The sequence below is a fragment of the Melozone crissalis genome, unplaced genomic scaffold, assembly GCF_028551555.1.
Source record: "Melozone crissalis strain CALT ecotype California unplaced genomic scaffold, PUWL_Pcris_2 ptg000045l_1, whole genome shotgun sequence".
NCBI lineage: Eukaryota > Metazoa > Chordata > Aves > Passeriformes > Passerellidae > Melozone > Melozone crissalis.
In genome coordinates this window covers 13,816,534-13,841,963 of record NW_026535823.1, presented here as the reverse complement: position 1 = coordinate 13,841,963, position 25,430 = coordinate 13,816,534, and the positions used below count along the sequence as shown (strand labels likewise).

The 25,430-nt window shown below is 38.7% G+C and overlaps 1 protein-coding gene across 2 annotated transcripts in view; it reads right to left on the bottom strand.

Annotated features, from left to right (window-relative positions):
- COL11A1 (collagen type XI alpha 1 chain) overlaps nt 1-23,989 on the bottom strand; it is a 124,599-nt gene extending 100,610 nt beyond the window's left edge. For both annotated transcript variants that reach the window (XM_054286325.1, XM_054286326.1), the window contains exons 1-4: nt 23,712-23,989; nt 9,333-9,500; nt 6,867-7,080; nt 4,277-4,439 (exon numbers count right to left, since the gene is read on the bottom strand). In XM_054286325.1, coding sequence (XP_054142300.1) covers nt 4,277-4,439; nt 6,867-7,080; nt 9,333-9,500; nt 23,712-23,826 — 660 coding nt within the window. In that variant the 5' untranslated portion in view covers nt 23,827-23,989. The remainder of the gene's footprint in view (nt 1-4,276; nt 4,440-6,866; nt 7,081-9,332; nt 9,501-23,711) is intronic.
- Between the last annotated feature and the right edge of the window lie 1,441 nt (nt 23,990-25,430).

Below are 25,430 nucleotides of genomic sequence, written 5' to 3'. Positions count from 1 at the left end.
TTCAGATAATTTTTTTCTTGCTTTTACAGCTAAACCAGAATCTTTCTGACAGCACCACTAAAAAGAATGCCTCTTAGCTTTAGCACCAGTGGTAAGCTTATCAAAGAATATTTTGTGTTTTGGATATACAAAACAAGCGAATTTGGCAGCAATTTATTATGTTCTTAGGACACCAACTGGCCCTTTCCTTCTTTCAGTGATCTACCTGATCTCTGGACACCCAGTATGCTTACTTATTCAGAAATTATTGATCATCATAGGAAAGTTATGTCATGAGGTCATGTCACACCCATTAAATGTAAGCACTTAAAATTTGCCAGTGGGCTATAACATATTCTTGTGTTACTGCTAGAATTAGAACAGAGAACAACTGCCTAGAAAACAGAGGTTAAGATTAAGAACAAAAATAAAAGGAAAAGGAAATGGTCAAGAATTTAGTTAAATCTTGTGTTAGAAACTTAAAATAACACAATTATAACAAAAAAGAAGAATGTTTGAGCCACTGAGATGTAACATTGTTTTAAAGTAAATGTGAAATATTCCTCACAGGAACAACATTTGTTCTGAAGCTTCTAAAAGAATGATCCATGCAAATATGTTAAAGCAATATGACTGAAAGAGTATTCCTTTTTTCAAAAGATACAATCAAGTCATGAGAAGGTCAGAATAATGTAATGATATCCGTTTTAGACTCATTTGTGTACAGCTGCTTTCAATGGGAGTGAGTTACCTTAGAGATGCAATGGGGCTTGGTGCAGTTGTGTTCTGCTGCACACATTGGTACAAGACCAGAAAGAAACAGTATCATACTCAATTAGTAGGTCACTGAAGAGTAAGAGTTCATTATATGTATCTACAGGTTATTATTTCCATATTTTAAATTTCCATTTAGTTTGAGGAGACTGAGGAGTGCTCCACTGTTCCTGTTCCTACCAAAGCATTGGTTTGTTATGAGAAAAATATCACTATTACCCAAGAGAAGATGACCCCTGTGATGCATGGATACAATATTAATCCTTCTGACACTGAGCAAAGGTAATTGTTTTTAGGGCTTCCTACATTTAAGCTAACAAAGGCTGTACGTGTCATATGAGAAGTCTGTAGTAAACAATTTTATGTCTTAAACAGTTAAGTCTAATGTCATGACTAGATAACTTCTGGAATTTCCTGCCCACAAAATAAGACACATTGTGTTATGTGTGTCTTCATTTACTATTGTGGTCTCAAGATACAGCAGGGTTCATAACACAGAAATCCTAACAAGGAGACCCGTGAAATCACCAAAAGTCACTCTGAGCTGCCGTGAATAAGAAAAACAGAACATTTAACACACAATCATGTCACTTTCAAAGAGGGATAGATTTCAGGAAACAGCACTAAACTTTAGAAATTGTAGCACCAGTAGCTAAGGGATGGATAAATTGTTGTTAATAGAACAAAAAGAATGCTGTTTAGAGAGCAAAAAAACAGTAGACAAACTCAACATGAACTGGATTATGTTTTGTTTGGCCAGACTTAGGACAGAGGTCACTTGGCTTGCTCACCCTAGAGAAAAGGACACAGAGGTGACACCTCATTGCATTCTCAACTTCCTTGAGAGAGGAAGAGAAGGGGCAGGCACTGATCTCTGCTCTGTGGTGACAGTGACAGGAGCTGAGGGAATCGGCTAGAGCTGTGCCCGAGGAGGTTTAGGTTGGATATCAGGAAAAGGTTCTTCATCTAGGGGGTGGATGGGCACTGGCACAGGCTCCTCAGGGCAGTGGTCACAGCACCAGCCTGACAGAGCTCGAGAAGCATTTGGCAATGCCCTCAGGGACAGGGTGTGATTCCTGGGGTGTCCTGTGCAGGGCCAGGAGCTGGACTCAATGATCCTTGTGGGTGCCTTCCAACTCAGGGTATTCTATGATTCTATGATTCATTAAAATTGTATATGGCCCAGTATTTTTTTAAACTTTGGGGTACATTCTGATTTCAAAATGCACATTTTTACATACAGATTCAATAATTGACCATAGGTAAAAATTATTCCATGGTGGTTGTACAGTAACAAAGAAAGCAGAAACCTATCCCAAAAGCGAGGATTGCAAGCTTCTAATTTAAGTAAGAGTTGAGACTTAATCTAAACCCCCACCAATTTCAAGAAGAGCCTTGTAAGACTATAAGTAATTTCTCTGAATAAGAAAACAGAAGAGAGGTGCACTCAGTTGAGTAAGAAAACCTAATCACTGAAGAAATTCAGAAATGTACAGTGAGGCTAAGAAAAGGTAGAAATGTTGCTGTTCTCAGTACTGAATCTTAAGATTCAGCCACTGAACTGACCTTACAGACAGCTGCACAATTTCTTTTGTGAGACCAAAGCCTCCTTCTTAGTGGAGGCTTTGTGGGTCTCAGCTGGAATTGAAACACTGACTTGCCATGTCAGTGTACCAGATGTCAGAAAAAAATCTGGCAGAGAACCAGCTAGCACTACTTTCCTTTTCCTCCTTCCACAAGTGACTACATCCTTGGAGAAAAGCAATTTTAATTCATTCCAGCAAATTCTGTAAAGTTATATCCTCGTGTCCACTTTGACTTCACATGGGTTTGACTTCAAAAAAATCCAGGGTTATTTTTGATTTTCATCAATTAATCTCATAATTCTGATTTAAGTGCTAATTTCAATTTGCTTAGTTATGTCTTCATCCAACTTTACTGACTCTTTCAACAGTTGCACCAAAAAATAATTGCATTCAACCACATTTTTTGAGTTAAATGATAAAATAAATATCTCCCTTTACACACATATCATAAAAAATTATTTCCAAACAGGTACGTATGATTAGTTCAGCACCTCTGAAACTTCAGGCAGATATTTTTATTTAGTGATTGCACTGAATTAAACAAACCAATCATCAGTGTTTATCTATTGTACATTTCCCTGCTTGAAAACTTTTAAAATGGTTACAAACTTTGCAAGAACTAGCCAGACCTTGATGCTTTAGCTTCTCTTATAATCTAAAATCACATAGAAAACACTAAAAAATTAGTCTACCTAGTTTTATTTTTCTCAAATCCTTTTTTACTTATGCATATTCACATTGCACACGTTTTTGACAGTTTATTGTCAAACACAAATATTGGGGAAGCTGGTTTCTCACCTAAGAAAGAAATACAAATGAAAATTTAAAGTAATTATCCCATGAGGAGACCAAAAAATCCTTGTCACATCCCAGACAGAGGCAACTGTGGAATTCATCTTCAAACAGAAAATAATGTTCCTCAGATGTGCAAACTGGATTGGGGACTACAGGTAAATTAGGCTGCAAATACCAAACATATCATACTGCTTGATTCACTAAATCACCCCAGAAATTTCTGTATTCAAAAGGCCCACAATTCATCATGTCCATGGAAAAAAAAGATAACAATGCTACAATGCTACACTCAAAATTCCTATTTCCCCTCTTGATACCTATGCAGCTTCTCAAGCATATGGTCTGCTTAAAGCTAGGATTAAAACTGTTACATTTATAGAGCACAGATGTTCTGTAGATGAAATAACTACCAACCTGTAATTTCTTTTTTTTCATTTTTAATTTAAATTTTTTTTATTTTAACCATTGTCTAACAATGTTACAATGGGAATTCAGTAGTACAGATTTAAGAAGTTTCATAATTAGTCTGTAAAAATAATTATTGACATAAGGATTCTACCCAGAAAGGCCTCATGATTGGCATTTACTTACTTCCTTAAAGGCATTTTACCCTTCCTATATGTACTTCTTGGCCAGTAAATGATGGAAACATATATGTCCTTATTGCCAAAGTATGTTCCATTTACTGGAAAGAGTAATAGGTGGGATAAACACTTTAACAGATTCATATTACACAGAAAACTTTCCAGGTCCTTCTCCTCTGCTCTCAAATACTGTTAGCACACACATATATCTGCAAATGCTTATGAGATACAGAAAGAAAATGATTCAGTATCATACTACACAGCTTTCCCTGATTAATTCTCGCAAATACCTCAGGTATCTCAATATTAGGCAGAAAGACAAAAAAAGCAAGTCCCTTCCAGATACAACAAAAGAGACAGAAAAATGCACCAAATCTTCCAACTGTACTCCTCCCTGTTTTACTTCTCTTTTATTTCAGCCTATTCTAACAGGTTCTATAAATCAAAGTTTGTACATTATACCAGCATTTGACTTAAAAGATTATTCTGGTTTGCATTAAGCAACTTGCTCAACAATAAAAACCTCAATTCCATTTTTGGTTCATTATTGATTCGTACCTCAAAAACTTCTTCATCCAGAATCCTGGTTCCAAAGACAGTGATGCCATTGGTGTCCACAACTGCTTTGTCACTTCTGTCAAGTGGTTTTGTAGTTTTTTTGTTACAGTCAACAATCATTGTAACACTCTTTTTCTCCACACTGATAGCAACTCGATGCCACCTATTGAAAAAATCCAACATAAGTTGACTGTAATTTATGTTTTTAAAACTAGGTCATCGTGTTCTTATCAAATCAGTTTATAGGAGATGGTGCACCAACTAGTTCACAGATAAAATTTAAAATGTCTCCTTTTATTTCTTTCTCCTACACATACACAAATGTACAAAGTGCTTTGACTAGCTGCTGTATAGATTCTGTCCCTCAGCACAGAAGGAATCCACATCTCGTTGTGAACACTCTCTGCAAGATGAAGCTCAAGCTGAGGTTCTTTGCAGTTTTAACCAGAGAACACCACCAAACTCAAATTAGATGTCAGTACACAGTTTAAATTTTAATAGATTGAACAAACTGACAGCAGACTTTTTTTATGAATGTGTTTGATTTTCCAAATTACTTATGCAAATATAATTTACCCAGCAGGTTATTATATACTCAGAAAACATAAATAGCCCACCAGGTTATTATTTATTATTTACAATTCCCTATTTTTTCTCTGTGATCAACCATCAGAATTTTACCATGTTCTTTTACATATTTGAAGGTATTCCATAGCTATAGAGAAATACATACAAACAGTTCCAACAAAGATACTTTTCCAAAGAAATATATTCATAAATACTTGGAACTATTCCTGCAACAATAGCCTTGCCTACATAATATTCACCAAAAAGTGAATGAACTGATTCAGAGTACAGACAAATGACTTTACTTTAGAGACATTTGAGAATAAAATTCTGTATATTTTGCCCAACTCTACTATGTTCTTTATGAGACTTCTTTATGAGACTTTATGAGTAATTGTGACAGACTACAATAATTTTGTGAGCCTCCCTACTATGACAAATGTTTAAGAACAAAAGTACACCACTCTGCAATCCACCATGGAGCAAAAGGTTAAAGAATCTTTGATAGACCAGGGTAAAAAATGTAAAATATGTCATACTAATGACGGGTAAGAGGAAGGCGGGAATCAAATTATTTTAGTTGGCCCTTGTGGTATTAGAGTTGCCTAAATCAGAGAGAAAGCTTAGATCATTGTTACAAAGAGTGTCTGTGTATCAAAAGGAACACCTTGAAGCTAATGGAATCTGACTGCTAAACAGTATCACTGAGCCAGAACTATAATTCCATGTTTTCTCTGGAATGCTGTTAAACACTATCATTATAAAAGCAAACTGGCCATACATCCTCAGGCACATTACACTGTTCATACTTTTTAAATATCTCAGTTTGAGATGAAGATTGTTGTCCTAGATCCTTCATAAAACAGCTGAGTCAGAAGAAAATTGTTGGCTTATCTTTTGAAAGTGTGTAGAAGCTGAAAGCATAAAATCATAGCTCACTGTGCCTAGGATTGACTCCAGTTGATTTAGAAGTTGTATAGTCTCAGTGTAGGAAATTGTACCAAACCAAGTTCATTTATATTTTTTCATTTCAGCTAGTTTATCAGCATTTTGAATTAAAATCTATGTCAAAGCTTTGTTATTTATCAAAAGTCCATTAAAAAAATGCTGGTTTTTTTTAATCACTCCTTCTGCTAGGGAAATTAATCAAGTCTAGGTTTCATCATATAATTTCATTGTCTGGTAATACTAGGCCAAGCAGACAATTAATTTTTTTCTTTTTTTTTCTTCTTTATTGCTTTATAAACATACTTCATTACAGTTCAATTTTTGCCCTTCCTCACTCAGTTGTTTTCTTTTGCTTTAGTAAATTTACTTTGTGTATCTCTGAAGACTGTGGTTGCTTCTCTTGGACTGCTGCACAGCAAATAAAAAGCCTTTGAAAGAATGAATGTCCTTTTACAAGTACTGGAATTACATTCCCAGAGAATGATTGCTTGTCTACAAAGCTACAAAAAACTAACAACTGCATTACTAATGCAACAGGTATTTGAGATTCATTCCTTTACTGAGGGTACAGCATAAATCCTTACTCTTTTCTGATTTCCTTATACATAGAAATCTCAAACTATTTTATTTATCTGCTGGTTTGGCTCTGGATAGAAGAAATTCTGTGCTGTCTTGTCAACTTGTCTTCATACTGGCTACCACCTTTAAGTGGACCAGACATTTCTTTTTTGTGAGACTGTTCTTTGAGACTTTTTGAAAACAGCTTCTTTGTGTATTGCACAGGAAGAATATTCGTAGGTTTAGTTTGGGTTGAATCAACTTCTATGACTATTTCCTCACCCTTAATTTATAAAAATGGCAGATAAGGTTGTTTGTTTCATTCAAAGCTGTATGCACCATTTGGAGCTGGAACTGTATTCTGCTGCAAAGCTTCTCTAATTTTGTACTACACCAGTCCAACTAGCTAGAAATGATTTTACTGACATATTTAAATATTCAAGGAGACTTTTGTAAAAAGATAATCACATATACAGTGTTCTGCAATACATTCTTAATTTTAAAATTTTCCACTTACTTGCCATCAGCAATGTTGACTGTTCTGAAAAGAGGATAGTCTTCTGGGGCAGGTTTTCCATTTTGATCTTCAAACAAGAAGACAGGGGATCTACCAACTTCAACACCTACTTGCTGAATTCCTTGTTCATTGTAGATAGACAAAAGGAAAGACTGAATACCCTTTTTAGGTTTTACTGTCATTAATATTGAAAAATCTTCTGGAAAACTTCCACCTGCAAACAAAGTGATATATACAGCTATAAATTCAGAAAAGATTAAACCATTTTTCCATTTTTTCTATAAGCACATAGGATCCAGCATACAAACTCCAGGGTTTTCTAATCCTCAAAAATGAGTACATAAAAAATTATATTAGGAACATTTTCTGTGTCTTTTTTTTTTTTCTTTCTGATCTCAGTTTAACTCCTGAAAACTAAACCTTAATGGCTCTTAAAAACATAACTTGAAAATCATACAATCATAAAATGGTTTGTGTTGAAAGGGACCTTAAACTCATCTTGTGCCACCTCCTGCCATGGGGGAATGCCACACACTAGACCAGGTTGCTCAGGGCCCCACCCAAGCTGGCCTTGAACACTTCCAGGGTTGGGGCATCCACAACTTCTGTGGACAAACTGTTCCAGTGCTGGACCACTCTCTGAATAAAGAATTTCTTCTTAACATCCAATACTACTCTCTCCTCTTATACTTTAAAGCTGTTTCCCCTTGTTCTCTTTACCTGCCCATGGAAATAGTCCCTACCCCTGTTTTCTATAAGCCCCTTTAAGTACTGAAAGACTTAAGAGTATTTAAAGGTTATTGAAAGACCCCCACTCCCCATTAAGGGGTACACTCAGAGCCTTATCTCCTTCAGGCTGAACAAGCTCAACTCTCTCAGCCTGTCTTTGTAGGAGAGGTGCTTTAAATCTATTGTGAAATCCTGTAATAACACAGAGTATGAAAGAACCATGGTAGTTTCACATTCACTGTTTTTTTTTAATCCATCTTCTGTTTAGCAACCTTCTAATTTAAAAGTGTGGACTACAATTTCACTCAACATAACAAACACCTGTACCATAGATAAGAATACTCTCTGGTACTAGTCAGCGAAATCAGGTTGGGAAGTTGGTAAATAAAATAAATTTAATTTTTTAAAAGATGGAGAAATAATGGATATAGTAGATCCTGATGAGTTACAGGAGTTAGATGAAAGCAAGGACAGGACAGATTAAAAATGTGTACTGTTTAGGTGAAATTATAACTAACAGCTTGATCTTATCTTGGATAACTTTAGTCTTTCCACTGCTACACAGCACTAAGAAAAAGAGACACAATCACTCAGATTTCTTTAAGAATAATCTGAACAAGGAAGATTTCTTGTGGTGGGGAGAGAGAATGCCTGTGTCACAAGATTGAAAAGGAATAAATTACCATAAACACCTCCAAAAAAATTGTTTTGTTTTTTTACTCCTGTAAAGGATAGCAGGAATTTTTCCATTCAGCTTAGTTGAGAGGATTTATTAAACCCCAAGGAAGTGTATGAAAAATAATATAAATATTATATCTGTAGTGAATTTTGCTTTGATCTTCTTCCATCATCAATAAGTGATGAGTTAAGGGAACTTGTAAGTCACTCTTGAACTGGGTATAGCTGTTTCTCATATTGCTCTGGGAACACATTATTACTATAAAATAAAGCATGCTTGACCCTTTTCTGGATCTGAGTGACATCTATATGATTGCTACTCCAAAGGACAAAAAAAAGAAATTATTTTTCTTTGCCACTTCTAGTCTCTATGTATTCTGTATGACTCGTTCTAACTCTACATGATGTGTCAAAACAAAAAATTTAAATCTTCAAAGATTTTGGGTTTAATATTCTTACTGTCATTTTCCTCAACAGTTTGAGGCAAGTGACAAGTGATAGTGAAATCATGGAATAAAAATCTCTCTGTAACACCCAAAGAATCTTTCCCAAAATTTGACTATTTCATTTCAAAGACATTTGAGAGAAGATGGAATCACAGCTATCCACAACTAGCCTTGTTTAGTCCCCCAAATATCCAGATATTCTAAGGTAATTCTTACCAGATGCTGCTTCTGGGAATGATTTTTCAATGGCCAACCACAACTCATTTCTCCCACTGCAGCATTACTCCAGGAAGCATTACTGAAACAGGCAGAGACTTGCCGAAGCCACCAAATAAGGTTTCCATCAGATAGCATCATGAAAGAACAGGTAATATGACTTACAAGTCAATTCCAGCAGTGACAGAATTTGATGAAGAGCTTTATAACTGAAGCCAATAAAACCTGAATTATTTGGTGGATGGAGTCCACCCTGCCATTCATATGCAGGGCCAACTCTGGGGGTAAGAGAAATGTTTTGTGCTCCTGGTGTTGGACTACATGCTATGCTTTAGAGAACATAAAAACATATGCAGCAAGGTAATGTACAAAAGTAACAGCTTTCTGCCAATCTTACCTGGGTACAGCTGCTTTGTTGGGGCACTCAGCTGTGCAGTTTTTGAAACCCTGTAAGCAACATCTGATCCTTTTGAATTCCTTCTGTTTGTGCAAAATCCTGCTGTTCTTGTTACTCCTTCTGGAGAATTGTGAAATTCTAATGCTTTTAGCACATCAACGGGTTCAGCTGACAAAGTTTAAAAAAAAAGAAAAACAACAAGAGGAATTATTTGTCTTGAATCTCTATGGCACCCAGCTTCCAAAAAAGCTTTTAATTTCTTTGCAAAAGCATATGTCTAATCAGAGCAGTAGCTGCATCCTACTTTGACTTATTGCACATTACTCCTACACCATAATATTATTTTAATAGGACTATTAATTTTAAATATGTAAGAGTTCATCCCATCCAATGTGCTTTTTATTATCAGATTTTCAAACTGCTTGACTACACACTGAAAATCACCAATTCCAAATGCTGAGGATCTTGCTGGTTGAAACTTCCAATACATGCTTTTAATGAGTGACTTCTGAGAATTGGAACTGATCTTCAAAGTTTGCACAAAAGCTTCAGAAGCATTCAGCTGCTAATAATCTGCTACCACAAAATCATCTGTTGTTAAGATTAAAATATATTCTGATTGCACATAACTGCTTTCTCAGATACAAAGGAATAAGGAAGCAGCTAAACTAATTTCACATGCAAGTTAGAGAAAGAAAAATGTACCTGCTGTGACTGCAAGGACTAAATGGGCAGAATTGTAGTCTTTCATTATTTCCAAGTTAAAATGTAAATTTATAGTTTAGAGACCAAGTACAATAAGATTGCATCTGTGCTCAGTGTCTAACAATCTAAAATTGAAATCCAGAGCTGTTATTACACTGATATTGATGCAAGCTAAAACAAAGAAAAAAGCCTGCATACATATGTAAAGCCAATAAAAAGCCTTAATATATTATATATAAGTTCTCCATGGCAAAAGGACAAAGTACTGAATAGACAAGCACTTCAAGAGAGGCAGTAAAAGAAAACAGTTAGTATACTGCATGTCTTTTATCCTAGGAAAAATTAAGGTGCTCATTCTCATACTCTCTACAAACCATGGCTTTTTTAATGTGGCTTTTTTTTGAGTGGAAACAAAATTTCAGTAGACTTTTTTGTTACTTGGACTATTCCACAGTTTTTATCTTGGCAAACTCATAACCACTTAATTTGGGAAGACAAAGTTCTAAATTACTTTCAATGTTAAAGCTGAGAAATTAGCTTGGGAAATCTGACTTCACATCTCTGAACTACATAGTGGCATTAACTACAGCTGATTTATTGTCTGTTATTCATTTTACATGTCAACAAAAAATCAACTTAAGGTTCAAAATTCACTGCCTGTGAATATTCAACTATTTAAACAAGTATTTCCACAGATGTGAACAAAGTTAACTAGTTCATCCTATTCATCTCCTGACAGTGCCAAATACAAAAACCTCAAGTCTGTAGTAAAACCAATCTTTGTTTTCTCAGTCAGCCTAGAATGCACATAACTTCTTCTTTCTTAAAATATACTCACAAGAAAATGCTTGTGAACTTAAAAATTTTTTCTTCACATCTTGCAATTTTTCATTTCCTTTCCTCATTGGATCATCATTGTGTTAGTAAACATAAACCAAATATCCAATGTTTGTTGCAAGCTAACACATTGGGAATGAATGTTGTCATACAAAACTGAATTTACCTAAAATCCACATACAAAGAAAATTCAAGAAATTATGTTTAAAGAGTCTCAAAAGAAAAGTTTCAATTGTGGTATTAGTCTAACTTCTCTGTTGAGTACTGAAAAAATAATTTTAATGGATATAATGTATTTTTATATGTGTTCCAAACAGGTCTGAAGGAATTGCTACACATACTGAAGGAACATTCTGAAGGAAGAGCCACACATTTTTTTTCTAGTAACCAAGGGCTATCTTTGACGTACATATATTAATTTGACCCAGTAATGTAGAACCAGTCACCAGAAATATTAGTACAAATTTCAATTCACTGTGTAAGTCAACCACTGCTACATTCCTTTATCCTTTGCTCTTTTCTGTAATTTGTACCAGATTCTTCATTATTTTTCGGAATAATGGTTTTTCTTTGCCTGGCTGCCTGGGAGACTATTCACCCATAAAAAAGATTATTCATTACTCCCTGCTAGTTCTGCTGCTAAACTTCCAGACAAGAAACAGAATAATAACAGGAAAATCTTCAAACCACAAATTCCAAATAATAAGAACAAACATTCTGCTAATAGTCCACAGTTGACTATTTATTTATTTCCACAAACTGTGATTCAAAAAACATAAAATAGTGGGACTAGTCAGTTTAAATAGTTACTAGAAATGTTATGTGGTCCACAAACTAAGATCTCAGCTTGTATTTATATGGGGCAACATTAATATAACCCATATACTGACAAGTCAGAATCTTTCATGAGACCTTACTTATGGTACATAAAACAGCTTGCCTATATGATTTTAGTTTTCCCCAATAGTTTTCCAAAAAGTAAAGAAAAATGCAGATTAATGACCTATAATCTTATGTTTCTGTATCCTTCCAATTTGGTGTGACAAATTCAGATGGCAAGGAAATAAATAAGAATCATGCAAACAGCTCTGTTCACCAGTTCTTGGGATGGAGTTAATTCTCCTTATGAAACTTGCACATCAGCTTTGAAAACCCAACTCTGTTTGCCAGGGCAAATTTGACAAAAACCAAGATCCAGGCCCAGAAAGCAGGTCCCTTACATAGATGCTTACAGCCATGTTGCACTGCTGCTTGAAGGCCACCTCTTGCAAGAGGTGTAAACAAGACAGATGATGCCACAAGACCACCCTGTGAAAAGAAGTCTGTGTTCATCAGGGTAGCCTGCAGTCTGCAATCAAAATGCAAATTTCTACTCTGCTACTTTTGCAGAGGATTGCTCTTCTCACTAATGACTATATTGCAAAGCTCAGTGGCTTTTGTCCTTGGTTCAGGAGAGTTCAGAGACACATGTGCAGCTCTCACTGCCACTGAAAGACGGCACAGCTGTGGCCAGAGCAGAAGTGCTTAAAAATACCAGGATTTCTGGAATGGCAAAGGTGAATTCTTCAAAAATCCCTTTTTAAAAATCAGAACCTGAGCGTTCCAGTATTTTTCGAGATACCAAACAATTAATCATTTAACTCCATCATTAGTTCCTGTATTTTCAAATAAGGTAAAACACACCAAAAAAAATTAGTGCTGTCACATCTCAAGATACAAAATGACTTGCAACTTTAAAACTGTAGAGTCAAATCCTGTCTTCATTACTGTGGCATAACTGACGTAGATCCATTCACTCAGTGAGCTTTCCATATTTACAGTGGTATGGATCAGAACATTTGATCCAAAGCATTTCATATTAAATGTAACTCTGAAGCCATATTTACTCTTCCTTTCCCTTTAGCTTTCTTACATTAGGAAACTTATGAAAAAAAATCTCTTTTTACTTATGAAAAGAAATATCTCTGCTGGAAATTAAAAGGATTGACTGAAGCTTAGTAGTTGTAAACTGGAGAGAGTATTGAACATCAAATATATGAGGCGAGCTTCATGTGTTTTCTGTTTACTTGAAGAGGAAGAAAATGCATGTCAAAATTTAGTTCCAGTTTTGGTTAGCATTTCCAAGCCTACATTTCATCGACAGACAATGATATATTTGTTTTATAGGCCATGAAAATTCTTTCTATTCTATTAATTCATAACCCTATATTGTAAAAATAGAATGCCATTAGAGATTTGGAAAGTCTGTAGAAATCTAGACTACATTATTATCATATAATCACAGTTGAAAACATCATAGCTTTCATTCACTCCACAATATCTAAACTGAAACAGAATCTGTGATGTATCATTACTAATAATACTGATACAACACATATGGATCAAATTCTGCTGCCTTTATATTGCATTACATCTAACGATTACTACCATTGCTCAGTGTGGTATCATCTGGAGTTAAGCACCATCTGGTGAAAACAGCAGATTCATTTCTGACATGCCCTAACGTCACAAATATAAACATCATCATTGTTCTACAGTAGGGCTATGAAACGCAAGCAGTAAACGACAAGAGTATGAAGGTTTCTTCTTGTGTCAACAGAGAAGGGGAATTGTTGGGATCCATAAAATTAGAGGGTTTTGAGAAAGTGGTAAGTTCAGAGGACTTGCTTCCTTCACTTAGACTTCCTGACATTTGAGCTGGAATCTATAACACACCGTGGCTCTGCCTTTCTCTTGGTAGAAACTGTCCATGGAGGATGGAGCAAGCACCATAACAATACAAGTTATGACAGCAGAGAAAGGAGGGGCTGAAAAATTGTAAAGAAGGGCAGAAATAGAAGTCTTTTGGACATACAGCATGTGCTCATGACTTATTCACTGTGGGACATCAAGTCTCCTCCTCTTAGGATGACCCCAGTTTTCAGTAAAAATGCTTAGCAATTCCACATCTCCCTATGGGAACACTTGTAGATGATCACACATCATTAACCTCAGGTAAAAGAATAGACGTTACAAGAAAGGGACAAGTAACATATGCAAGAAAATTTGCATTGGAATGTTCATGTCTGGTTCATTACATTTGGATTTATTGAAATGTTGACAGTAATTAAATGAGTGGTACTTAATCATATCTTTTTAGTTTATAAAATATGTATCCTGTCTGTAACTGAGATCATTGTGAACCTAGGACCTTAGTAAAAGGCAATAAAATCCTTTATTTTTCCTTCAGCCACCACCATTGATTTTCTGTATTGTGACAAAGTCTGTCTGGCCCTGCAAAGATAAACTACACAGAACGCAAAAAAAGATGGATCAACAGTGCATCTAATAGCAGCAATATCATCTTTGGAATTATACCAGTTGCAATCATTTTGAATAAAACAGTAAAATATATTCATATTATTGTTCTAGCTACAATAACTTTTAAAGGTTAAAGATAATTATTTTAGTGATTTTTCAATTTTGAAAATGTTTTGATCTACAACATGCTTTTTGCAAAGTTTTACTCAGATCAATTTAGTGAGTGACATTACTGTCAGTGTGAGGTTTGTAAATGTTAGGCTATTAACCCACACTGAAAATAGAGCCAGGTTTCTAACCTAGGTACAGCTGTATTAAGAAGCAGTTTGCGTACCAATTCCATGAGTGACTGCAATTCCACACTAGTGTGGATCTCAGGTGGTATTTCATGTCTTACTCACATCTGAAGAGGTCAAACATTTAGAGTGATCCTATCCCAGTTTTATGCAGTGGTCCTCAGTAGACTTTGAACACATACAGATTGAAACTCTATTATTCACTGAATAGAGAACGAGTCTTATTATTCCTTAAAAGATGACCATGGAAGTCAGAATGGGCCTATCTAAGGTCCAACACCCTAAATTTTCCTCTATTTAACATGGAACATGCTGCAAACCACTTACAAGCTGCAGTGGGAATGGAGCCCTGAACCTCTGCAGATAGGGTGTACCAAGGTAGACATATTTTCTCTTGCTATAAACTACACAGCAAAGCACTTTTGAACTGCAGATGGAGGTGCTGGTGCCTAAGGACCAGACAGTTCAGCTATTGAAGATAGGGTAAAATCATATGGCAGATAGGAAACCATCATCTGCATTCTCACAAGGAAGGATTTCACCATCATGCCTCAAAGTGGAACCCTCCAGGACTGGCAGGAAAGTGACCGTGGTGGCAATGTCTGGCTACAAAATTCATTCCCATCAGAAATTCTTCAGGGGATGACTCATTTAGACTAAAATATGTTTATTTCTCTCCAATTACCTAATAAAGCAAAGAAGTTGAAATCCTATTATATTTAGATTTTGGTCTGTTAACTCCTGGTTGTTAGTCTCTTAATTTTATGAGAAAGCACAGGCACAATGAGCCTTCCCTACTTAAAAGCTGTGCTTACTTACATAATTTACTAGATGCTTTCAGATTGCCTACTGGGGCACATTGAATGCAAACAATAGCAAAACCCAAAGGGGAAAAAAAAGAGGCAGTATTCTTTACTATACAGATATACCTTAGCAAACTGAGGATGCAACTCTGTGTTTGTTATACTGTAAATACTTACAGTAACTTTGTCTGTCCTTCTTTTTGATACAGTAAAAAGTACTTTTGAACACTACTGTATGTTTTTCTGATATAATAAACAGATAACTTCTTCAGTTCCCATAATTCTTCAGTAATGATTTTTTTTTCATTGGCGTGAAAGTTAAAATTTACCAGTGCTCACTCCAAAAAGAGCCTTTAAGAGTTACAATCAATAACTCCTAATAAGGGAGATACAACCCTGGATTAGAAAAGAGCTTAAATTTCCCCATTACAAAGAATTATATGAGAAATTTAGGAAGACTAATGTTTCTAAGTTACTATTATTTTACTTCATATTTTTCCATGGAAATAGGCTTCATTCTGCCAGTAATCTTTTCCAATGGAACCACTGCAAAAACTAAAACTTAAAGAGCCTTGAAATGTTAATCTTCAGCTCTAAATGGAGTGTTTTCTCAAAATTTAGTCCAGTTTTATGTCACTGTAACAGATCATTTAAAATCTACTAGCTGTGATGGACTGGTAGGCTAAAATGTGTGTATTTGGTGAGTACTAATGAAGGGACTCCTTATATTTGTGGGCAAGATTTTCAAAAGAGGCCAACTCTAGTTGGCTTTCTAGGTATATATTTAAGGACCTAAGTAGAAGGCACTGACTGCAGCAGAGGTTTTTGAAACCATGCTACCTATTAAAGATATAATAACCTATTGTTCTTTAGTTTACTTACTTTTCCTAAAACTCTGAATCTTTATAACTCTAAGACCTCATTCTAAGGACATTCCATGTATTCTATAGGTGAGTAAAGATAAACACTTCTATGATGGAAGTTTCTAATTGACACTCATTAAATGGTCCAAGAGCTAATGAATGTCAGAGGTCTTCACCTCTTTTTTAACAGCAGCATTACAATCTGACTTTTAGGATACAAAACAAGACCCATCAATTACCAGAAAACTATACCATTTCTAATGTGGTAAGAATATTTCTGTTCTTATTTTTACTCTTAGACACTTTTACGTATTGCGGGCAGTTATTATGCTGGATATCCTTTAAAAAAGAAATACATATGATTATCTACACTTATTATTTTAATGTGTTTTTCATCTGTTAGGTATTCATACAGAACATCCAAAAGCAGGAATTGAAAAGCACGTTAAGCCCAACAGCTTCACTGAGCTATTGCCATCCCACTGCAGGGTCTAGTCTCTGTATCCCAAGCAAGCATTCCCTGCAGTTCAGCCATAGGTGTCTAAGCACCAGAAAAGGATCAGGCACTCTTCTGTCCTCACCATTTCCTACAGGCCAGCTCTGGGCAGAGCTGCCCTTCTCACAGGCATTTGGGCTTGGCAGTCTGAGAAGTGCCAGCCTCCCACCTCTGCTGAGAGCCCAGCCCTGTTAACAGAACTGCTCTGGGAACCAGCATCAAAGCATTGGTTCTGCAGTGTCCTTTGGGAAGGTTCCAACACTTTTCACAGATGGACTTTATACAGCTGGATAAAACCAACTCTCTGTTTTATGGGCTGCAAAAGTGACTAACAGAGTATCTTCAAGGTACAAAAAGGAACCAACTGAGTTGCCTAATTACATAGTGCTCCTGAAAATCAAGTGGGGTTTTTTTCCTAGGAATCTGAATGTAAATCTATGAGATTAAGTGAATATATGTTGAATATATGTACTTCTAGGTGCATACTTCAAGGTTGTTTTACCTGTTAAGAATTTTCCTAGATTAATTTCCTAGATGAATTATGTAATTGGAATCTTGACCGATGACATTTTTAGAAATAGGTGTTATTGCAGTGCTTTCATATTTAGTGCTTACAAGAACTAGAGATTATCCAGATGCATACAGGAATGCTTTAAATAGCCTAGGACTGACTATTTCACCCACAAAGGCTTCTGTGAAACTGCTCAGAAATGGCTACTTCCATTTCCACACCAGTTATTTGGAATTTTTTCATTGACTTCCTATGCTGAAAAGTCTATTAAATACATTTTATTATTTCAAAGGCTATGCAGACAGTCTAGGCATGTACAGGAGGCAATTTTGATACTCACCAACTATGAACTACATCTCACTTTAAAGACCAACCTACATCACGCGTACAGTACAAACCAGAACCCAAAAAACCACAACCCCCCACCACTTACATCCCATACTGAAACCAGTGGAAAACTTGTTTAGGTACAACTTCACATTCAGATCTTTAGCAAAATTAGCTTGTAGGCTGATTTATTTACTGGACATATTCAGAAAAAAAAATTTAAGTTTTCATTACATTGCATAATTCTGAAGTGGAACCTGGATTTTGAGGCTTTTTATCATAATGTAAGTCACTACAAAATATGACTTCTGTGTTGTTCAGAACTTTCTTGAGACTGGATAGATTGTGCTTTTATGACTTGTTTAGCAGCATTGACTGCCATCAAGCACTAATAACCAGATGGTGATTTCATAAAAGGTTTCACTTGCTACCCCCAGAAGATTTGGCTTGTCCAATCTGTGCAGACCTGTATTGACCCATTATTTTATAATACTTTAACATCTGTCCCATGCCTCTATGGAATTTTTCTTATTTTGCACAAATCTTTTAGGACTGCATTCCAAGTGTCCAACTGTATTGAGGCCTCTGCTGAATATTCAAAAATTCCTTTTTGCACAGACTGCAGACACAGTAGTTTCAGCTGTGAACATCAGCAAAACAAGTATTACATTCTTGAGTATCCTGTTTCTATTGCCATATAAAAAAAGAGAGACAGTCTAAAAATGGTCCACGCTACAGGAAGAGACAAGGCGTTCCCTCAGCAATTAAACATGAAAGAAACTGAGTCCATTTAAAAGTTCTGCCATCAAGGTATTTATTGAGAAATAATTCAAATAAGTGTTCAAAAATTATCTTCCAATTAATGGGAGTTTTCAAATATGGAATATTTGAATATTTTTCAGCTTTAAGCATACAATACAGCCAAGGACAAGACTTAGAAATTATGCCATTTAACATAATTCTATTTAATTTGATAGAGAAACAACTCGTACAACTAAAGTCTTTCACCATATTTTCCCTGATGTCAAAGGTATCATCCTTCTTGTGAGAGCAATGGAAGGAAATCAGATTCAGTTCTCTATCCTACCAATATTATCAGGAATTCCTCCTAAGCAGACACCAAGGTTGTGAAGTCTTGAACTCTCTATAAGCTGTGAATGTTTGATGATCTATCAGATTACTGTGATAATTTGAGTAAGGTAAGGTAACAGGTAAGGGACAGAGTAGGTAGCACTTAGTCTACTTTAAAAGTGTGATCATAATTTTATTTACTATTAAGTTAATTTCTGTCAGAGAAAGCTTAGCTGCCAGTGTCATTATTTATAGCAGAATCATGATCTAAGCTGTATTTTTATTCATCTTTTATAATACATCTTTCAATTTGGTTTGCAGCAAACACTCTGGTTCTATAATATGAGCTCTGCCAAATACCTTCTATTCCACACACTGTGTACATTAACACTTGGACTTGCAGTGAAGTCCCAGACCTGAAATTCACAAAGGTTTTTACAGTCCCTTATGTGTGCTAATGTGCTAAAAAGAATTTAAGTTCTCCCAGATTCTACTACTATTGTAATAACCGGGTCAACAATTAATCCTTACATTTACAGTCCGTAAACTTGGTATTTAATACTGAGTAGAATAGTTATAAGCCCTTGCAACAGGCTTGTGTGTTAACCTAATTCCTTTTAAGCCACTATTCTCTATTGTGTCCATCCAGAGGGCAAATCTCTATCACTGCATGAGACTTCACATTCTTAGAACATTAAAGATTTCTTCCAAGCTCCGCTTAATTTATTCTCCCCTACTATCAACAAATACTCAGAACAATGATAAATTAACCAATGCTAGGAAGATTTGTTCTGAAAAGAAGCAGAACGCTCTACAGAGAAAAGAAAAGCAACTTCTTAATCTTGCTGGCAGATGGAAACCCTACTGTTCACCACTGTACAAAACAAATCCGGGAAAGACATAATTGCTCCAGTGTGTTTTAGGTATAACCTCAGCAGTTATGTCATGGCTCCTTTAGTAAGCTGCAACTCTGTCACAATTAAGGGTTCTCTTTGGGGGAGATCAAGAAACTTTGGGCATGATAGTTGTAAAAATAAGTATGTCAGCTTTTCCCCTACATTTTATATCTGCAGCAGACACCAATTTTACTAACAATTGAGAGCTTTGGGGGTGGGGTGTTTTTAATGGGTTTATTTTAGTAATCAGAACAAAAGATAGCACCAGGAAAGTTTTTATATCAAAGACTTTTTTTCCTATTGTCATTTCAATTATAGGTACTAGAGAAGAGATTCTTTCAAGCCAAACCCACAGAGTATATGTGCACCTAGATACAGTTGAAGTTGTTAAGATATACACTAAACTGAAGTTGAAAAACTTCTTTCCTGCAGAGGTAGGAAAGAAACATAGTTACCTGCAGCCTGAATCCTTTCTTGGATCCATGTGAGGTCTCCTAAATTCAATGCAAAGACACACATTCTAGAGAATTAACAACACATACCAGTCATTTTTTTCTGTGCCTGATGTCTGCAGCTGAAGTTGAAATAATTATTTTACCTTAGAAACAATTAAAGAATCAAAACTACATAGCAAAAGAGACATGCAGGTGTCTCTTGCAACTGTTCTGGGAAGATTGGACCATTTCACCTGCTGATCCTTGGGACTCAGAAAAACTTCAGCTAGGACCACTAGCTGCACCTAGTGAAATCACCCTTTGATTTATTCATTTTTGCTAACTTGGGGAATGGCAATCTGAGAAACGCACACAAATTATCACACAAGCCAATCTTTTTTATTCTTAAAAGTTGTTTGATCAGTTAAAATCAAAAGTACTTTACATCACAAATAGTTCTGAGAAGAAATTAATACTTTTCTAGTTTAAAGCACTATTTTGTACAGGTTTGGACTAGCTGGATACATTCAAGAGTTTTCATTCAACAAACAGATCCATATCTTCCTTACTAAGCAAATACAAATAAGTAGCAGTGTTAAGTGTGCATCCACTGAGAAAACTCTCCTTTTGCCATCACCAATTGGCCCAGTTTTGCATTCCTTCTGCACCTAGAACTCCCACTACTTTCCAAGCCTGTGTGTGGGAAGCACAAGGAACCTTTATATTTCCTCAGATGACAGCAAGTATCTATTTATCTTAGAAACAAATCTGCTCATCGCTTACACAGAAGGTCCATAGTTTTCTATATATAGGTTCACAGCCTCATTTTCAGTAAGGCTTCTTAAATCTTTTTTTTTTCCACACAGATTAAGAGCTAAATTTCCATTTGCTTGGAAAAGCTTATAAATAATAAAAAGGCTGATTTTTCATTTCTTGCCCATGAAATTTAAATCAGCATCACAATAGTGCATTGATGTCAAGCCCTAACAAAAATTTATAGTGTTGAAGCCATGCCACTTTGACTAAATGAGTTTATTCATTCCAAACACATTACCAACAGCTTTAGTATTAAAGGTGAGGAAGGGGAAAGGAAATCAAAGGATGTCTTTAAAAATACTGAATTTTGTTTACTTTAGCCAAGTCATAAAGCGAAAACATTTTCTGAAAAGAGCTACTTAAGAGCTGGTGGGCACTGAGCTGACCAAGTATGAGTCACTGCTTTCCCCATGCAGTTGATTCTCACTTCTGTAACTTTTTCTGTGTAAAGAAGAAATAACTCAAGAGCCCAAACACTTCTTTGCACACCATTTCTTACAAGTAAGAAAGACACCTCATACTTCTCTATGGTTTTGTTTTTTTTTTTTTTTTTGTTAAATTAAGAAACTTCAAAAAAAAAAAGTCAAGAATTTTAGGAATCTGTTGAGGTTTGTCTACAAGGAATGGCTTCTGTTGTGTTTAAAAAGTCACTGCTACATGATTAACACTTCATATGAATACACCATGTAATTTTCTTTTCACAGAGATGGTTTATGAAAAGAACATTGAAGAACAGAAGATTTAAAAGAGTTTGACAGAGCAACTCATATTTTGCCCAGCATTCATATTTTATCCAGCATTTCCATTCAGTCATATTGTTTACCTGCCATTTATGCTATTTTATTTAATTCCTTGATCTTTTCCCTCTCCAATTTTAAAATAGGAATCATTATGTCATATGTTAACTTTTAAGTACTTTAAATAAGATTAGAATGTGTAACAGATGATTCAGAAATAAGTCCCTTGTACACTGTTAGAGAAATTAGGTCAAATTCTAGTCCCTCTGTAGTCAATGGAAAAACTCTGAGTGACTTCAATAACAGATCAAGCCCTGAACACACAGCTCCCTGTAGTTCCTAAGCAAATAGCACACTGTATCTCAGAAAAGGTCAAGAACCAAGTTCTTTTCTGAACGTTTCTACAAAGAATGAGAAGCCTGTAGTTCTATATTTCTGAAATGTCCTTTATGCAGAAGACTAGAAGACTATCAATATAGCCTTTTAGTTTTGAATAAAGTTACCACAACCAAATTAGTCTGCCTAATGTTGCTGAATACAATCCAGTAAGTGTCAGTTCTGCTGATTTCAGTGTAAATTCTGTTGATTTTTCCTGTGCTGTTTGGGTTTAGATTTTCTTTTAACTGGTCATTTCCATCCAACCCATTATGTAAACATAGTCTACACAAACCCTACTTCATTTAGTCAGTTCTACTGTGAAAAGTGGCATAAGAAATCGATCATGCCTTTCAGGACGGTATTCTTCTTGAAGAAATTTAGTTTCCACACGGTAACGAGTAGCCGAATCCTTGAAGCACTGCAAGGTTAATTCACCCTAGTGTAACTCCAGCGAGTCCGAGGAATTGCAAGAGGGATGAAATCTGACCCCTCCAGTCCCTGTCAGAAACGGGGCCAGCAGGGGGCAGGAGCCCTGATTGATCTGACACCGTCAAAGTTGTGCCCAGGTATAAAGGCTTGAATGGAAACTGATCACCTTTCCCTGCTCCCTCTAGGACGCCTGTTGATTCTGGATTCAGATCGAGAAATTCCTCGTTAAAATAATAAATACATGAAAAATTAAACCTTTCATTTCGGAGAGTTAAGCCCCTTCATTGATGTCAGACCCACAGAAAAATAAAAACTTCAGTCCCAGCCAGACTGGCCTCCAGATGCGCCTGCGGGCTCCGGTGGGAGGGAGGAAGGAAAGGAGGAAGAGGCAGCGTTTTCACTCCCGGTAGGAGAGGAGAACTCTCCCGCCACCGGAGACTCCGCACTGCAGCTCGGCGAGGGGCGAGCACAGCCCAGAGAACGCAGCTGGGCTGGCTGGAGCGGGGAGCCCGGGGAGAGTGGTGCGGACGGAGGAGCGCGCACAAGGCGAGGGGCGGTGCGGGGGAGGGGGCGGCGATTCCTTTCTGCTGAGGCTGCTCCTGGCTCGTGCTCCCCCTGCAATCCCCCGCGGGCCGCACCCTGCCCACCAGGTCCACGGACACCTAAGGGACCATCGATAGCCCGGGCAGGCTGCAGAGCTGGGAGGGGGCTGGGGACGGTGCCCCAGCGCTGGCACCGCCCGCGGGGAGCCCAGAGATCCCCGGCTGAGCCCCCCCGAGCCCCCCAGGCATCTCCGGGCTCGGCACCGCTCGCACCACCTGCGGGGCGCCGCTGCCCCGGGAGCTGCCCTCCGCAGCGGCTGGCAGAGGGCCCTGCGAGTGTATTTTCTCCTCCGCTTGCGCCCTAGAAAACTTTTTGACCACTAAAACCCGTTGCAAAAGAAAAAATAAAAGCGAGGAAAACGAAGAACAGAGCAGAGAGCCTCCACCCCCAACTTTCCCTTTCCTTGCCCCTCAGAGGAGAAGGCGGTCAATTTCTGAGGAGAAATTGACTTGTCGGTCAATTTCAGTCACAATCTGGTGAACTTCAGCAGCTCAACAAAACAAAGTTGGACGCACACTCCACAAAACAAGAGTCCAGTGCTGAAAGATGATAAGTCTCTCTGTGCAACAAGTATTTCTTTCATTTTCCCACCCTGTCGGTACATCTCCTTTACCTCATTAAAAACACATCCAAAGTTTAAGGCTAACCGAGAGCCGTCCCTCCGCGGCACCTGGGAGAGACGTCCCAGCCCGCGCTGCCGGGGGCTCCCCGCGGGTCTCCGCGCCCGGAGCCGGCTGCAAGGGCACTGTCGCCTTCCCAGCAGCGGGAGCCCCTCTGACAGGTTTCCTCTGGAACGCGGCCTCAGCCGTGCCCGGGGTCCTTCCCCCGAGGAGGGGAGAGAGGCGGCTGGACTCCCGGCTCCCCTTTGCTTTCTTACCTCCTCTGACCTCTGCAGCCCGAAGAAGGAAAGCGAAGGTGATGAGCACGGTTACAGCCGAGTCCCAGGGCCACCTTCTCGTTTTCCACCTTGTGAACCATCTCTGCATCTCCATGCTGGGCACCCACAAGTGTGAATTAAACGCGGGCGCCTTCAGTTTATACCTGCTCCGTCCTTTCCACTATATTCCCAGAGATGACTTCTCCTATAGAGCCATACGTGCTAAACGGAGAGAAGGTTTTCTCTCTCGCCCCTCTCCCGCTCTGCCCGGCCTTGCACAGGCCCCTCCGACCCGTCCTCCCCGGTGCCCTGCCTTCAGACTGAGGGGAGATGAGGGGCTTTAATCAAAATGCAAAGAGCTCCGCATCCCCCTAAAGGCTTCATCCCGTCAGAGGGCTGGGCGAGCGGCTCCCAGGGCCACCCCTGGAGCCCGACTGACACGCCAGCCGCCGGGCGGAGGCCAATCGCGGGGCTCCCCCGGCCGCCCACAGCACCGCCCTCCGCCTCGGCGGCGGCACACCGGCCGCTCCGCGGGCACCGCCGGCCCCCGCGGCGGCGGAGAGCGGCCCTCCCGAAGGCGCTCGGGGGACGCAGAAGGCGCGGCGGGAGTGAGCCGGGCCGGGGCTGGGGTGTCCCCTCACCGGGTCACCGCCGCCCCCCGCCCGCTCCCGCTCCGCTCTGCGCGGGCCCCTTCGCCCCGAGCATGCGCATCGGCGGCCGCGGCGCCCCGCGGAGCGAGGGCGGGGGCGCGGAGCGGGGACGGGCAGGGGGGCGACACTGGGGACAAGCGGGGGAGGGGGACGCCGGCAGGGGAGGGAGCGAGGCAGGGCGAGATTGAGGAGAGGAATGTGCGGGAGAGGAGCCGGGGCGCTGAGGTGAAGCGTTTGCGGGGTGGCCCTTCGGACCCCCTGAAACCGGCGGCTGGCCTTGGTGCGGCGGCACGTTCGGACCCGTTCCCCCCACACTCCAACCAGGCGCAGCTTGTTCGCACACACCCCTGGGGGGACCGCGGGGGCTTCGCTCTAAGGCGGCTGTAAGAATGGAGGTAGCGGGGTGGTGAAGGAAAAGCCCGCCACCCAGCATTGCCATTCCCCGCCTCAGCACATCGTGCAGCCCGGGGAGCCAGGTGTCCGCTCCTGGCCGGGAACCTCCCGCTCGCACTCCTGTCCCGGCGACCTGTGCAACAGTCGGTAACACGGACCGGCCCGTAGGCTGAGACCTCTGGCAGACCTTATTTGTGCAACAGGTCCAGCCGAAACCCTCGGTTCGGATCAGAGTCTGCCCCGGCTTCTCTGGAAAACGAGAGAAAACCATGGTCACGTTTTGGTGGAAATATATATAAATTTTTTTTTAAAAAACCTACCTTCATTGAGATCTTTAATGCCTTACAACAATTGCTAAATACATAGTTTCCAATAAAATACATGTTTCTGTGTCAAATTATACTTCAGAAATTTATTGTTCTTTCATAAAATATCTTATATTTTCCTGAACTCCATTAATATACCTAGCTCTTTCTGTCCTTGGTTTCCTGAAACTGTTGAGATCATTGTCATTCGATTTGCATCGAAGGGGACCGAGGTGCGTAGCACTGTTACGTCTGAGCTCTCTTAAGTGCTGTGCTTTGGGTGCCATTCAGTGAAGAGATACTCAAGGTTATTCTGGCACATCAGGTAATCATCCACAGTACAGCTATGGAGCACCAAAATGCCATATGTA